The sequence below is a fragment of the Pavona decussata genome, unplaced genomic scaffold (assembly GCF_977016875.1).
Source record: "Pavona decussata unplaced genomic scaffold, jaPavDecu1.1 SCAFFOLD_143, whole genome shotgun sequence".
Taxonomy (NCBI): Eukaryota; Metazoa; Cnidaria; class Anthozoa; order Scleractinia; family Agariciidae; genus Pavona; species Pavona decussata.
This window is the reverse complement of record NW_028145556.1, coordinates 560,314-576,725: the sequence shown is the minus strand read 5'-3', so window position 1 is coordinate 576,725 and position 16,412 is coordinate 560,314. Positions and strand designations below refer to the sequence as shown.

Genomic DNA, 16,412 nt, shown 5'->3' with positions numbered 1-16,412 from the left:
ACAACTGAAACTTATGTTGGACTGGCAACAAATTTTAAGGAACGTTACAGAAACCACCAGACATCCTTTCGACGCCCGAACAGAAGAAACGAGACGGAACTGTCAAAACATGTTTGGACTTTGCAAGACAGCAATAAACCTTTCCAGATTAAATGGAAGATTTTAAAGAAATGTAAACCGTACAGCAACGCTAACAAAAAATGTAATCTTTGTCTTTTTGAAAAATTCATAATCATCTGTAAAAAAGAGCTATGTAGCCTGAACAGCCGAAACGAGCTAGCGAGTTCGTGCCGCCACAGAAAGAGATATGTACTGCAGAACTTTAGAGTAACGCAACTAAGGCACGATGCATCTGTTACCTAGATACTCTACTGAATATAACGCATCTCTATAGTAACCACCTATATTTTACTACCAGCCTGTTATTTGAAAAGTCAGTCGTTAAAAATTGCCTGATGAGTGTGGTCCGATAACTTTCAACCATACGAAACAGTATTGTCGCAATAAACGATGAAAACATTTGAATCCTGAACTTCTGTCAAGAATTAAACACACATGCTTTATTTATTTATTTATTTATTTATTTATTTATTTATTTATGCACGGTAAAATCTTCAGTATTACATTATAACAAGAAAGTATTAAAAAACTTTACCAGTTAATATAAAAATAGTGTTTTACAAGATTGCTGTGTGGAACCCTGACTGACAATTGTTGTAAAGTCAATCAGATTTCCCTTTTAAAGCGTCCAAGAGAGTATATTTTCCGTGAATTGACGGGTAGACTGTCCTATAGCAGTAGTCTGAGTATCAGACTTTTCGGGGGGGGGGGGGAGGGGGGAAGGAGGGACGGAGGAAGAGGGGAAGGGGAAAAGGGAAGAAAAGCCTGACACGAAAGCATTGAGACCCGGGGGTTGAGACCTCGATGAGCATGACTCTTGGCCGCAAATAGTAGCCAATCAATCTGCCAATCAAAATAACTTCCGGTCATGCAACTGTCATGTCAGCGATGATCGCTGTGAGAGATATGAATTGAAGTTACACACACAGCTCCACTGCGAATAGCCTGATTCAAAGACGGTCCAGGTCGCTCGGTATTTTAAGGCTGAAACCTGTCTCAAACTCGTCTCTGTTCATGTCAAAACTAATATAGATAAAGTTTGTATAACTTATACAATATTCTCTCAAACCAAATGATCCATTTATTATGACTTCAATTTCCACGTGTATGATCGACACCACCTGAAGAACATGTGGGAAAAGCTGTTTACACGTTATATTAACACCACGTAACATCACGTCACACTGTTCAAAATTAATGAAAAATAAAGCACATGAATCGTATCACAGTTTTTACTGCTTTACGTGATCATGTATTTTCAAACCAGAAGATGAAAGGAACCCTAAAACAAAACTGTCTTGAATTTTCCGCAATTTTTTTTGTGCTGTCTCTAAATCATTTTTAGTTCAGTCCCGGTAAATTTGTCCATTCTCCCGATTCCCGGCAATATCTTCAAATTTCCGGAACACTTTTCCCATTCTCCCATAACTGGTCTTCATAGAGTTGACACCCCCCGTTACACCAAGGAAGTAAAGTACACTAAGCAACTAAAGTACACCAGGCTAAAAGTGCACCAATCAAGTAAAGTCTACCAAGAAAGTAAAGTATACCAAGGAAGTACACCAAGTAAAGTAGGCCAAGCAAGTAAACTATACCATGTAAGTAAAGTACACCATACAAGTAAAGTATATTAAGTAAATTAGGCTCTACTACGTAAAGTAGCTAGAGTAGGCCATTTACTTGAGGACATTACAATTGGTTTTACACTAAGTACCGACCGGACCACTGCAGCTGCTACTGAGCGGAAGGTTTCTCTTTCTATTCTTTCCACACAGATTCTTACATGTGGTCAGCAGTCATTAAAATAATAACATCTACATCAGGATCGATTTTTCCAGTTTGTCTTGGAAAGACAAAACAGAATCCGCCTCAACTAAAGCCAGTGGCAAGGTATGCCAGTCCGTTATTGTCTCGGGGAAAAGCTTGGAAGTACAGGTAGATTTCTCTCATAATTAAGTGAGCCAAACAGGGCCAAAACTATTCAGCAAGTAAACCTAAATCTTATACAGACTGATAGTAATTACGTGCGATCAAACCCTCCCCAATAATAATAATAATAATAATAATAATAATAATAATAATAATAATAATAATAATAATAATAATAATAATAATAACAAGGACTAAGCGAACACTGACAAAGAGCTGTCCTTCCTTGTTGAACGCTGTCAGAAATGGATTATCTGCCAGAACGCAAATATAGTTAAGAAGTTCTATGAATGCGTATAAACTGTTTAAACGTAATGAAAATGATTGAGTGTAACATAACTAGCCCAGACCCGTGTCCGCAAGTTATGTATAAAATATATGAAAACAAAAATGAAATCTTCAATAATAAACAAAACTGGCAAAAGAAACATCTTCCCCAGTGCCCCTCGTTGTCCTCATTCTATCTCCAGGCCTTTTCCGACTCTCCTTCCCTCTGCCTCATCTTTGTTCTTGCTTTTGCTCTCTTCTGCAATATACTTGTTTCCAGGCCTCTGCTTTTGTAGTTGGACCTCTTCTCCTGTATCAAGATCTGTATGGACTCTATTGTGGCTGAAAATCTGACTTCTGCTGCGTACAACTGTGCCACACACAGGAAACAGTAACTTGCGGAATCCAAGCCGGTAATTTTTGTTACTCAGCCCATAAATGAATGGATTGACGCAACTGCTGATAAACACCAATAGCGAGAGTCCATGGTGCAGTTTGCTATCAAGCTTTGTTTTTCCCGCCCTTGCCAGTGCGTAGTTGGTCTGACTTGGCGCGAAGCAAACGATCAACGTCAGGCACGCAGCGCCGACCATCCGCGTCATTTTCCCGCGCATTTTGGCTTTACTCTCTGCTGAGGCAACCGTGGATCTACTGGTCTTGTACATCATGTGCGCGTATAAGGCAAACATGGTGAGGCTGGGAAAGACCATTTTTAGCAAAACTTGTACCACACCCACGATGGCACGAGTCGGCTGTTTACCCCAGAAAAGTAGCCATTTACAACGTCGATTTGGGGGATTTGATGGAACGTATCCGACCTCAAAGAAACTGCTCCCACATAAGATCAGTGACCACACCCATGCCGCCACAATGTAGATGAGGGTTCGCTTCCTGTTGAAGGTTTCTTTATACCTAACAGGATTGATCACTGCGTACCAACGCTCCGTCGTCAGGGCTAAGCAGATGTACGCCGAGAAAACCACCAACTGGAAAAGGAACCCACGGCTCCATATAGCTCGGCAGAAGATGTCGCCTAGGATGTGATTCGTGGGATAAGGGAACGACTCACCCAGAACAAAAGCTGGGTTTGTGACGAGCGTAATGGCGGTCATCACATCAGCTATGGCGAGGGACAGGATTAACATGTTGTAGGATTTCTTTAACAGCCTTCTGTCACGCCAGAAGATAGATATAACCAACATGTTCCCGAAGAAGGCGAGTGAGGCGATAACGGAGTAGGTGATTTGTGTGAAAGGAGTTATACCACGTGGAGCTGTAAGGCCGCTATCTGGGAGCGGTGAAGAAGATGAAGTTGAGTTCGTTGAGTTACTGCCTGTTGAAGAATTATCCATGTTGCTGTGACTCTTGCGATGCCGTTCGTCTCTTTCAATGAAGTCGTTATAACTGAAAGGAGAGATAACAATATTAATTTATAAATAAAGCAAAAACAAAAGCAAAAAAGAAAAGCCGCCCGATCGCATATTACTACGCCTTCTACGGGCCTGAAAAGAAGGCATGTTAGCTTACTAATTTCAAGAAGTATAAGACGTATAACCTTATGGGTTTTTAATGTTTATTCGATCAGTAGCTGTTGATTTTTCTCGTCATCTATTAAGACACTGATATCTGTTTTCATTCACTCCGTCTCTTGTGACACAGCCCGTTTTTACGTTTCTGTGCGGGTCTTGTGATTAATATTAAGTCAAAACTTTCCCTGTATTCTCACACGTTTTTCGTTTTCTTTGTGGAAGTACAAGTATATACATCTATCCAGCGAGGAGATTTCCTAACTGAAGGACAAAATTTGAATCGGCTTTTATTTTGAATAGCCGGAAAAGTTTCCTCGCGCGATACTGTGAAAAGATACTTACCCCGCTTGTCGGCCGTGGACGGTGGTTTTGCGGGTTTCCTGTCCTTGATCCTATATAATGGGATGTTTGTTTGTAATTCACCCTCCCTGCCCCCCTTCCCACCCCCAACATCATTTGAAAAAAGATAAGACCTCTGGGAAGATACTATTTTATACAATTTTGGCCTGGCTCTGACTAGTACTACTGAAGCAGCCTGCGTGACAAATAGAACATTCATCATGTTCGTCAGTTCGAGTGTTGCCGCAAGTTATATTTGCGGCCCTCGCATGACAGATTACTGACCAGTTCTCTTGAGACACTTCACTACTTAAATAGGAAGTGTCAAGGGGATTTGGAGTCATTTCAAAAACCCAAACGGCATTTTCTTGTATCAACAAAAACAAGTTCAAAATGATGGTCCAGGTTTGTCTTAAATTACCACTCCAGAGTACTAAACCTGTCCGGTTTCTTTGGCCCAGCAGAAGGACTGAGTCAGAACGGATTTGCAACTCTCAAAACAAATCAGACTAACTGTTTTCAAGTTCAGTTATCACATTTTTATCTCCAAAACGTGCTCGATGATAGATAATGAGTTGTTCTTTTAAAGAATTCAATTGATTTCTTTCGTGCTCTAGAATTATTTTGTGACTAGGTGAAAGTATTTTTGCACCATTTTCACCAAAAACGGAGTCAAAATCCCTCATTGACACCTCCACTTTAAAGGGGAATAAAGCTGTCTGAACTGCGGGATTATCTTAGAAAAGACTGCTGTTTTCGAACGCCCCTCGGAAACCACAGTCACGTTATAGAAGCTTGATTCTGTGCCCGTTGTAGAGTAGGTACTTTATCTGGAGTTATTTATTAAACTATATCTAATTTTTTATTCTGTCGTGAAGCTAGTAGGTCAACTTCACAAAGCCTGATTCTAAAAATATTTTGAGAGTTAGATTGCCCATAGAACTAGTTTAAACCAGGGACCATCCAGTCAGATAAGAAATAACCCTCAAAATGGTCTATGTTTAACCTAAATTTTTTACTCCATTTTGGATTTGAAATAACCATTTCAAAATACTGAGTATCAAGTTCCGACAGTCTTAGCCGTCGCGTGCCCTCACTCTTGCATCCCTATGTTGCTCACGTCCAACTCCTTTAGCTACGCTATATTTAGAAAGAGTGGTAAAAAGTCGTCTTTTTTTGTTGTTATGATGTTAAAAATAACTACTTATTGATGACATTTCGGGCGCCGGCTATTAGTGCAAATCTTATTTGTTTAGATCATCTCTTAAAGTATCCAAAACATCTGTGAACCCTTGTTATTAGCACATAATCTTGTTTTATTTTGTTAGTGTGCGTGCGTGCGTTTATATTTATTTAAATAAGGTAAGATATTAAGATAACATTGTTTAAGTTGTAAGATTAGCCTTTATTAGAAAACAAAAATGTACAGAGTAATCGCAGCAAAATTAAAATCGGAGTTGTGACAACTAGAATACGAGTCATATTTAAGAATTTCGTGTCTCAGTCCACTGTCTGAGACGTGTCCGGATCCCCGGGCGAGCACCACAGAGGGGTCAGTTGAAAAATGACATGGTGTAATTACTTTATTGAAAGGCAGAAAAACAAGAATTGTTAAAAACAGTTGTTTGAGTGCTTTGTTAAATCGACAGAATTCTAATAAAATGGTTAATAAACTACAAAACAACAACAAAAAAAACAAACAAACAAAAAGAACGACAAGGATGATGGATGGTTAGACTTTTTGGATGGTCAATCGATAGCGTGCCAATACCCTGCTTAACTAGCTCAATGCCACATGCAAAGAAGAAAACTTTTAAAAGTTTAGACTAAGTCAATTATTCAGCAGATAAACTGAACAAACATTAAAATATCACAGACTAGGAGCTTTAAAATTTACCAAAAGCCCAAGGCTTAATCAATTATTCCTTTTTTTTTTCGGCCTCACACCAAGAACAACATTGAGACATCCTGTGGGTAGCCCCCTGGGAGACTCCGCCCAAGACTGCCAAGTTATCTTTTATATCCTGGAGATATATGAAAGGGAAGGGAATTCACGAGCTGAATTAAAGAAAAAGGGCAAAGAAAACTGCTAAGTAAGCATTTAAAAGGGCCTTCTAATTTATATCTCGAGCAGACCCAACAAAAAGAGAAGCGGTGTTCTGCTGCAGGAGGCGAAAGGGGTACCAGTTTCTATGGAAGGTGTATGAAAGGGTTACCTTTCTTACAAAAATGGTTTATTGAAGGATAAGGGCTTAGACCTCAGGGCGAAACTTCCTCTTATAAAACTTTGTTGAGTAACCCCCACCCCTAGGTGAGACACCTGATCTATGAGGGACAAACTGTTCCCCCATGTCTACAATCTAACAGTTCATTTACAACACGGCCCCTATAAGGAGTGTTTCGGGTTTATTTCCAAGTGACTGTAGCTGTTTATTGTAAACATCCAGGAAGCAAATAATATATCATTAAAAGGAGCAATTGAAGTGCTCTATTAGATCAAAAGAATTTTCAGGTGATTAGTACGTAATATAGTAGAAGGCCGGGGATGACGTACCAAGCCCTGGGTAGTGTAGCAAGAAATGATTGATCTCAAAAATTGCTGAAATTACGGAATGTTAAGTATAAGAGTGCACCAGAGCTCGTAATTAGCAAGAGAATGACTCTTCGAGGCGATTCTTTTATTCAGACATATCGCTTACTTTCTCTTTTGTTTGATATTGTTTTAGTATAGATTTAAACTAAATTGGTCAGTTGATTGAAAACCTTGTAACCGATACAAGCCAAACGTCAAATTGGAAAACAGCTTACAAGAAAAAGAAAGAATGATACTGATGAAATTGGGGCATTACACTCGGATCACGCTAAGCCTTGAAATAAAGACCTTCACGGTAGAATCAGTCATTTGATTCGTAAATGGTTGAAATTCTTGGGATTTTGACTGTAATATAAATCATTGATTTTGTCACCATTGACACAAAGTCAAAATTTAAGAGTGACATACTGCGATACCTTTCATAACAGCAAAGCAGCTTAAAAAGGTGGGGATTTTACGAGCTAAAGTATAGTAAAGGATAGGGAAAACTGCCATTTAGGTATTTATCTTAAAAAGACCAACCGAAAATAGATGCAGTTTTTCTACTGTAGGTATATGAAAGGGTTACCTTTCCTGTCGAAAATGTTATATTAAAGGGTAAGGGTTCTTGGGGGGGGGGGGGGGGTTCCCATATAAAGCTTTCTTGTTCCCCCCGGGAGCAATTTGGTTAATATTCATTCACTCAATCATTTACGTTGAGTTCCATGGGATTAAAGAAACATTCAATGATTAGAGCTTTCACGTTGAGTTTTCTAGAATATATTAAACAAATTAAACAGTTAAACTAGATTTAAAGACAGCGGTGTCGTTTGATTTTACACCCCTTCTTGTAAAACGTAGTGGGTGGCGCTAGCACACTTCTTTAGCCGAATGTTTTTGCGATTATTAGGATTAAATGTAGATAAGCTCCAATAAACTGATTAAGGCTCTTAAAGCTACAGGGCGAATTCCTGTCTTTGCAAAAACCGCCACAAACTCCAAACAAACGGACAAATGTTAATCTATTGCTTTTTAGAGACAAAAAGCGAAAATCTACCTCAGACCGGGTGTTCGTTTTCGGAATTGATCAAACGCTGTTCTTATCAATCGCAGTCTTGTCTGGGTTCACGGAAATTTTATCTGACCCAGTTGGTAGGCTTACAGTGTGGTATTATAAACCAGAGATCTTTTTGATATTTCCAACTTTGCTATCGCTAAATCGGATCAAGTCGCACAAGATGGGGAGTTTATATTTAATGGTAAGCGACGTGTTCAATCCTAATTGATTTCTACTTAAAACACGATAATGGTTCCCTATTGTTTGTTATTGTGGTGTAGAACTGAGTGATATGATGTGCGTGTTCTTTCTGTTGTCTCTTTAAATCTGCAGCCGATTTTTATCATCTCGTGCATAGCCTTCGTTCCCGCCTGTATCCTGTCGAGCGAATTAAGAAGCGACAAAAGAAATGCTACCACGGCGAGAAACACACAGGGAACCACAATCAAGTTTCATGTTCCTCGAAAGCACGCCACGAGAAATAAAAGACCAGCCATTCACATGAAAGAAAGGGGTCCTGTGAATTTAACGAGGTGGCCAACCAACAGCGAAAAAGTCAGGCTCTTCGGTCGCGTTGGTCGATTTCTGTTTGTGAACGCAAATGGAACAATCTCAGGCTCATTAAATCAACACAGTAAATTTGGTGAGTGCGGTGGTTTAAATACTTATTCATTTGTTAATCTCTTTTCCAGCGCCCGGCTGACACTTGAATCTCGATCAGTTCACGCTGCTCAGTTGCTTATGAAAAATCGTTTAAGTTTTCAACACTCAGTTATAAGGGGAAAACTGAACAGTTGAAGAAAAGCTTGAAAGTTTTTATTATATTGATTAGGAAGGGAAAGCTTTCAGTTGTCTCAACTCCAAAAAATTGTGATCGCCCAAGTGTTAACCTAGTATCGCTTCGTTTTCAACATTTCTGCTAGGAAAATATCGTCAATTGAAACAGCTCCACAGGAAATACTGAACCACGTTCATTATACTGGTTACACTTAAGCGTAATTCCGTCTGCAAACTTTGTGAAGTAAAATACTGAAACAACGCCTCGGAAAATTACTGCTTATGCAATAACTTCCCGTCTAAATACCCAAAGAGTTGATAATAAGAAACACCATGTATTTCATAATAAATAGTGCCACAGACCAGCTCTGCCCAGTAGCTGTAGCTTGAGCCAGTCACACACAAACGTTTGCCTGAGCCATATTTCACTACATTTACTTTGTGTACATCAACAGTTGAACAAATGGATAACGGAAGTGGTCAAAACTCAGTTTTTCTTGAATAGCATCCACCAAATAAAACCACAAAATAGATGGTGGTCTCTGCCTGTACCCTTCTTCCTCAACCTCAAAAGATGGTGTCTTTATTGCATAGCCACCCTTCTATCCAGCAGTAAAAAATGACAATGAGATTCAAACCTCACTTTTTCTTGTTTACCTAGTAATGCTTACTCTTGCTAGCTGAATAAATACCATGGATATCCTTTATGTGAAATGAATCATCTGAAATTTAGTGATTGAACTTATAACAGCTCATTTTTCTTTATGTTATTTTTTTCATTAATTAATTGATTTTTTTTGTTCGTTTCTCTTCGAGAATCTAAAGAAAAATTGTTCAGTCAATTGAATAAATTTGCGGCCTAATAAGATGGGTCATTCTTGTGACCTAGATCCCTTGTAACGCGGATAATTGGTTAATTCACTTATGATGTTAGGGAGCGGAAAGTGAGTTTTTGAAAGCTAAAAGAAAAAAGCGAAACATTGAAACACAATTAAGTACAAACTGGTAGTGTGACCAATCAAGAAAGTACTGAAAAAGAATTCCTCGCCGGTTTATTTTCTTTCATTCTTTCCTTTTTCCTACCTTACTTTGGCCCTTTCAATAGTCTAGACTGTGTTGATTTTTTTATAGATTTTGATGTATTTGGATTCCTTAGCAAAAAAATTCATTTGATTATCTGATACAATTTTAACGAATGGTACTCGGTTGTAACAGAGTTTTTTTCGAGCAGTGGGCGTTGCTTGTCCGAAACTCCTGGCCTCTTTGTCACCCAAAAGAATACTGAAAACATTTCAGTTTCACTTTTCTAAATCAGTTGTGAAATCTTGTGAATTTTTTTTTAATTCAATCCGAATATTTGACCCTTGGTATCATTTTAACTCGATAATTTAAATTTAACGGTTCAATAGCGGTTAAGCCACAAAAGACATGCCGCGCTGGAATTTTGCAGACTCTTCTGGATTTGATTTTCTAGCAGTACTGCTGAGGTCTAGACCAGATGTCTGCAGCGACTTAAAGGTGTTCAGTGGTCTCATTATGATGACTTCAACTCACGGCTCGCCCTCCTGAACCAAATATATTCCCCTTTTTCCTTGTTCTCTGATAGATTTTAACCTTCTTCAGGAGATATCTTCAACTATCAAATCGACCGGGGCATCGGAAGTTCAAGTTTTAAAATGGTAAAATCGGTAACAGATCGAAGCAGTAGAAACTGTTCAAGACTATACATTCGGTATGTGCCGATTCAAATTTGGATATGGCTTTTGAGCTGCTTAGGTACGAAATTTGGTGCTTAGATTTTACCATTTTGGTTTTTCTTTCCGGTGTGGTTTTCAAGAGAACCGCAAGAGGAAGGTAACAAAAAATGCCGGAAGGAAAGCAACCGATTTATTTATTTCTCATTATAAAATGAGACTTTGGATTTTAGAGGCCAGTGCTGAAAGTGGGTATGGAAAAATGATGTATTTTGGTCTAAGCTTACAGTCAGGATTTAGAGAACGAGACGGTAAAATCCCACTGCTGACAAATATTCATTGGAACACGCCCTCACCCCCACTCCCACACGCGTGCACGCTGAGTTATCAAGGTACACATCACGGAAGCAGTGAAAACCACATTTGGTTCAAGGTTTCTTGACGTTTGAATTATTGTGCGTTTGAGTTAACGGATTCTACGTTATACAAATGCTTCCGGACATCATGAAAGCCCTAAATATTGTGGTTAAATTGGTTCAGCGAAACTAAACTCATTTCGCAAAATGATGACCTATCCAATTAAAATACTGTATGTACCGAAGATAAGGGAATTACGTACATGTGGTATGTTAATGGAGGGTCTCAAAATCGTTCAGCAATCAGTCAAATTTATTTCTTTTTTCTGTCGGGTCATCATTTTTTAATATAAACCGTAATGAAAGACAGCTGCCTCATTGGGGGTAGTGATCGTTGTATAAGGTCGCCGGAACTGTACAAGTTGCGCATCAGTTTGAAAACATTTCCATCCGGGCGTTGATGTAAGAGTATCAAACTTTTAAGTAATCATTATTTATTTGATTTTCTTGCGCTGAGAGCCGTTCGCTTACTAAGCACCATGCTCTGGGTCAAACTGAAAAATGCGAATGTCATACATCTGGTAGTCCCCCACGCAGCCGTTGCTAGTCTAAGACGACACACTGATTTTAGTACACTGAAACCTTCCCTTGCATGTAAAATTTTTGACACAATGATTTAGTCAATTCTAACCTACAACAGTGAAGTGTGGGATGCCTTTGCTAAATCAGATTTTAATTCGTGGGAAGGCTCCGGAATTGAAAAAACACATTTACATTTCTGCAGACGCTATTTAGAAGTACATAATAAGTCATCCAATGTTGCATGTAGAGCTGAACTTTGCAGATTTCCTCTAATCATCGATATAAATAAAAAGATACTTAATTCGTACACTACCTCCAAGGAAAGGATGAACATTCTATAGTAAAACAATCCCTAAGAATGTCTGCTGACCTTCATTATAACGGTCAAACTAGGTTTACTCCAGTCTCATGAAGATGAGTGAATACTATAATTTCCCCAACTTTAATTATTACACATTGAATGAAAATAACATCAAACAATATATAGATCTTATGAGAAAGAAATGTATCTCTTATTGGCACCAAACCCTTCAATACTCACAAAAACTCAACTTTTATTACACAATCAAAAAAAAAACTTATGGCACCTCTGCTTACTTAGATCTCACAAGGAATTTAACACTTCTAGGAAAGCATTAGTGAAACTAAGAATAAGCAGCCACAAGCTTTAGATTGAAACTGAGGAAGATACGTCAACATACCCCGTAATGAAAGGGTGTGTTATGTTTGCAACTGTAAAACCATTGAAGATGAAATTTACTGTTTATTAGATTGCCCAAGCTATTCATCTTTAAGAGACATGTTCTTTATTAAAATAGAACGTAGCCTTCCATTTCCACGTCATGCAACGTCATGCAACGCTTCTCCCTACTAAAGAAGCGTTGTGTGACGACCTTGCGACGGCTGCGAAGGAGACAACACATCCAGGTTTCCTTTGCCTTAAAACTCTTAGTATCAAAATGAAAATTCTTCTCACTATTCACCATACATTTCTTATGATACCAGTTAGGAGAATTTGTTTTTGCGATCAAGAAATTTTCACTTTGGTGATCATTTCCCTCATTCTTATGACCTGCACTGGCCTTGGCGATTTTTCGCAAAGCCACGAGAAATTGGAAATATTGTGTTTGCTTCCAATTTTGCTGATCTGGCCATAATTACTGTTTACGGGGAGCTTAATCAGCACATAATGTTTTATTTTTTCAGTCAAGTTCGAGCTGCAATCGTTCGGTCCAAGCATTGTTCGAATAAGAAGCATTGAAACTGGAAAATTCCTGGCGGTCACCTCTAAAGGAACACTTCAAACACGAGTGAGTGAGTTTTAATCGAATGTGTCTGCTTTTTGTGCCCTTTTTTTTTTCATCTTTGTTTAGTTTTTGGTTTGTTTGTTTGTAACTTTGGCTCGAGTGAAATAGCATCTTCAACTCAATGGCTCCATTTTGAAAAAGATTATGGACCCAAATTTTCAAACAACAACAAAAATCGTTCCCCCCCCCCCCCTTCCTTGAACCTACGTGAGGCGAGTATGCAAAAATAACACCACCTTCCACCACAACGAAAATACATGCTTTCCATAGATGGACGTGGAAGCCAAGGAAACACGAAACAGGAACTCTTTTTGTGTGCATGTATCCTTTTTGGGCTGGAGCGGGCTACAATTTTTCAATTGTTGTCTGCACTGGTTACATTTAAATTATGCCTTTACCACGTGACTAAGAAACAACCAATGAGAGAAGGAGTTCAAAAAGTTGAAGAAACGCTTCAAAGAAACTCCAGTTGTTTTACAACAGCATTTATATCGGGAAAGGTTTGACTGTCATTCATACTGCAATTTTGATGAAGCGTTTTAAGAGGTACTACGCCTGTGTATGCCACCTTGCACCTATGCATACTTGCATAGTCGGACTTTTCCGCTGGTGTGTTGTTCAAGCGGAATGTTATGTAACAAGCTAATTAAATTGGGGGGGGGGGGGTGGGGGAAATAACTGGGCCGTGGTAAATTTACAGCTGGTATTGACATTCTTAATGTTGTTTGGATAATTCTGCTGACAGGAAAATTGCATGCGTCACTCAAAGAAGAAAAATACAGCGATTCGAATGAAAATAATGAATGCAGATCAGAAGAAATCTAATATGGTAAGTAAAAAAATTATACAGAGAGCAGTTTGTTCTTATTATTTGCTTGCTTTGGTTCGCGCTAGCTGAGCTCTTTATTTTTAAATTCGTGCACCGCGCCCTCACCAATCAGAGGCAGAGTAGACACATTTTTGTTTAACTAAATGTAGGTAACTGTAAATGTAGTCAACTCCAAAAAAATGCCCCCCCCCCCCCCCCCCCTGCTGGACATTTAAAAAGTGTCTTATCAACTTCCCCACTATCAGTTATGGGCTAATTGCAAGGTCAAATGCCCCACCGGTTGGGACTGACAAGTCATTGTAATTGCTAGCTCAATTATGGAAATCAACGATCATTGATACGTTACCGCTGACACTAAAAACAGTTCAATATGACTGAATATATAAAGGATATTACAAGGTGGTGCGAACTCGCTGCACACGTTCGTAAAATATTGTTGTTACCAGTCGAAAATAAAATTCATATCTTCGCGTCGCCGCCGTGTGATATCCTGTATTTGCATCGCATATAAAACAAAAATATATATAAATTTTAAACGGGCACCCATTTTTCGCGAAATTACTTCATACATTTATTATTTATTAACTAAATCATCTCTCCTCGGGACAATGTAATGGACGTTTACGCTGACACTAACACAACGCACATTTTACAAAATCAACGTCAGTAGCAACCATGGCCCGATCACTTCAGAAACCAATGTTACCAGTGGTCAGAGTACTATTAAACAGTGACGATGAAAATGGACCTCAGCGAAATCTAAAGGTCCATTGAGTGAGCTTAGGTAGACCTTACCCAGAAATGATTATCATAGTTAATAGCCCTTTTCACGGTTAACTCTGCTCATTTGAATTACAATGAAATCTAGCATGTATGTGAGGCAATTTCGAGCTATTTTGTAGTTTTAACCCGAAATTGCCTCGTATCCGCGTTGGATAAAATTGTAATGCAAATGAGAAAAATCAACCGTGAAAAGGGCTATTGAGGGAATGGTTATGAAACCTTGCAATGGGAACTGTTGCGCTGGAATTTATGTTGGAAGGGACGCGGCCTTGCACAATCCGTTGTTTTAACGTTCACACTTCAGTTGAATATCTTAACAGGAATGTTTCTGTTGGGCAGTTACCTCAGTATTGTAGTTTGTGCACGGTCAAGGCAAAAGACGCCAACAAAAACTTATAACAAAGAAATTTATCAGGCTTCATTACCATTGCCTTTTATTAGCACCGGTTACAAATCTTCCTGCGCCTAGCAACGTACATATTTTCCCGCGCTTAGCACTGGAACAGTTACATATCTTCCCGCGCTTAACACTGGTTACATATTTCCTGTAGTAATGTGGTAAAATATGAAAAGAATTGGTGATAGATGCTTTATTTATTCTGAAAAAAAAATCCCATTAGCATTAAACTATCTAAGTAACTCTTCTTCCCTTTGTTTTCCTATAGAAAGGTGCCACCGATGAGTGTTTGTTTTATCAAAACCACGAGGAGAACCTGTTTGTGTCCTTTGCGTCTTTCAAGTATTACATGAGAGAACACTATGACATGTTCTTAAGCATAAAACGAAGTGGAGAAGTTAAACAGCCTACGTCCACGTTGCCTGGACAAGATTCGGTTCAATTTATTGCTCTAAACGTAGACAATTGGAGACCAGCAGGACTGGGTAAATTTGATGGTTGACTAAATGAAAGAACTAGCAAACATTAAGCATCACCAGGAATTAAATGTTGACTCGTGATCAAGACAATCCAATCTCTTGATGAGGCTTAAAGACATTTTTGCGAAAGCTGATCAAGTTTGATATGTTCGGATGTTTTGGCAGAATAATTCAGTCGCAGAACGTTTTAGGTGAATAGCGTCTTATGTCCTGAATTTACGAGCTGTTTTTGGCTTTACGAAAATGCTAGTTGACCTTACTTTTTACCTTCATCGAGACAAAACGAAGGGAATTCGTTTTCCAGTATTACAAATTTTTGAGCTGATATTTCGCCGGAGAAAAATTAGATTTTGAATTTCTAAGCGATTAAGGCCTACCGAACAGATACCCGGCGAAATGAACCGTTGGGTTCCCAGCGTGGATGTTAGTCAATTTGCCCACGCCGTTGGGTGCACTGGGTGAATATCAGTCAATTCGCCCACGTAAAAATCACCCACTCTTGAAATGTCCTCTAACGCCGAAGTTCTTGTCCAATAATCAGCCGCATTGGGTTCCATTCAATAATAAATAAAATGTAAGGACTTTCAAAGTGTTTTCAACTCGAGAGACCATAGAGTGGATGAGTTGCAAGAGGGCAAATTCTCACGTGAGCAAATTGACCAGTTACCAATGCGGCAAGATGTCCTTTTCTTCGGTTATTTCAGTCTGACAATTTATCAAAGATTATATTGTGAAGGTAGATTTGCTTTTCTCCATTTCAACTTTTAAATCAGATGCTTTTGGTGTGAATGTTTTTTTTTTCTTTTTATTGTTATTTAATTAAGAGTGGCGGTCAGAAAATATCAAGCATTTGGTGGCAGAACTCGTGAAATCAATTTCGCCCATTTTCTGGCTACAAAAAGCCCTTAAGTAGAGAACAAATTTGACGCCTTTAGTTTTCTCTAGGAGCGCTTAACGTTCTAGAAAACTGAGATAAACAAATTTGACCCGCGAGGATCCCGAAAGTACCCGCACGGCAGTGTGAAATTAATATTCTGAACTGACTCTTCCGTCTGCAAGGAAAGAAGATCCATGGTATTTTTATACTCGGTATTGACAGAGGAAGCACCGCACGTTTATAGCAGAGTTTGAACTAGACTTAACCATTATTAATGAAAGCAAACAGAGCTTAGGAAAATGTCCCTTTTCTAAACAGGAAAAATCCCGCAAAAACGGATAAATTTTAAAGATGGTTTTTGCTATGTGGTATAAGGCCGATTTTTCTTAAACTTTGCCTTTTAAGTAAGGTAACGTTGTTCTTGATAATGTATTAAAATCAGCCTGGGTTTTGATTTAAGCACTTCACACGACCGTTTTGAAGTCACCATAATTCGTTTAAAATTCCGATAACGGTTA

At 38.7% G+C, this 16,412-nt stretch overlaps 2 protein-coding genes across 2 annotated transcripts; one reads left to right on the top strand and one right to left on the bottom strand.

Annotated features, from left to right (window-relative positions):
• Positions 1-2,276: 2,276 nt before the first annotated feature.
• LOC146466460 (neuropeptides B/W receptor type 1-like) lies at positions 2,277-3,668 on the bottom strand. Its single transcript, XM_085127311.1, has one exon. The coding sequence runs from the start codon at positions 3,666-3,668 to the stop codon at positions 2,505-2,507; it is 1,164 nt and encodes a 387-aa protein (XP_084983437.1). The 3' UTR covers positions 2,277-2,504.
• A 4,108-nt stretch (positions 3,669-7,776) lies between these two features.
• LOC146466459 (fibroblast growth factor 1-like) lies at positions 7,777-15,834 on the top strand. The gene is made up of 5 exons (XM_085127179.1): positions 7,777-8,015; positions 8,147-8,456; positions 12,429-12,532; positions 13,275-13,358; positions 14,807-15,834. Exons 1-5 carry the CDS (start codon positions 7,995-7,997, stop codon positions 15,038-15,040), a joined length of 753 nt encoding a protein of 250 aa, XP_084983305.1. The 5' UTR covers positions 7,777-7,994; the 3' UTR covers positions 15,041-15,834.
• The last annotated feature ends 578 nt before the right edge of the window (positions 15,835-16,412 follow it).

Bases quoted from the DNA above. Each gene is read 5' to 3' on its own strand.
- LOC146466459 (XM_085127179.1), top strand. From the start codon at position 7,995: ATGGGGAGTTTATATTTAATG. The intron at 8,457-12,428 runs GTGAGTGCGGTG...TTATTTTTTCAG, and splicing joins AAATCAACACAGTAAATTTG to TCAAGTTCGAGCTGCAATCG. The intron at 13,359-14,806 runs GTAAGTAAAAAA...GTTTTCCTATAG, and splicing joins ATCAGAAGAAATCTAATATG to AAAGGTGCCACCGATGAGTG.
- LOC146466460 (XM_085127311.1), bottom strand. From the start codon at position 3,668: ATGGATAATTCTTCAACAGGCAGTAACTCAACGAACTCAACTTCATCT.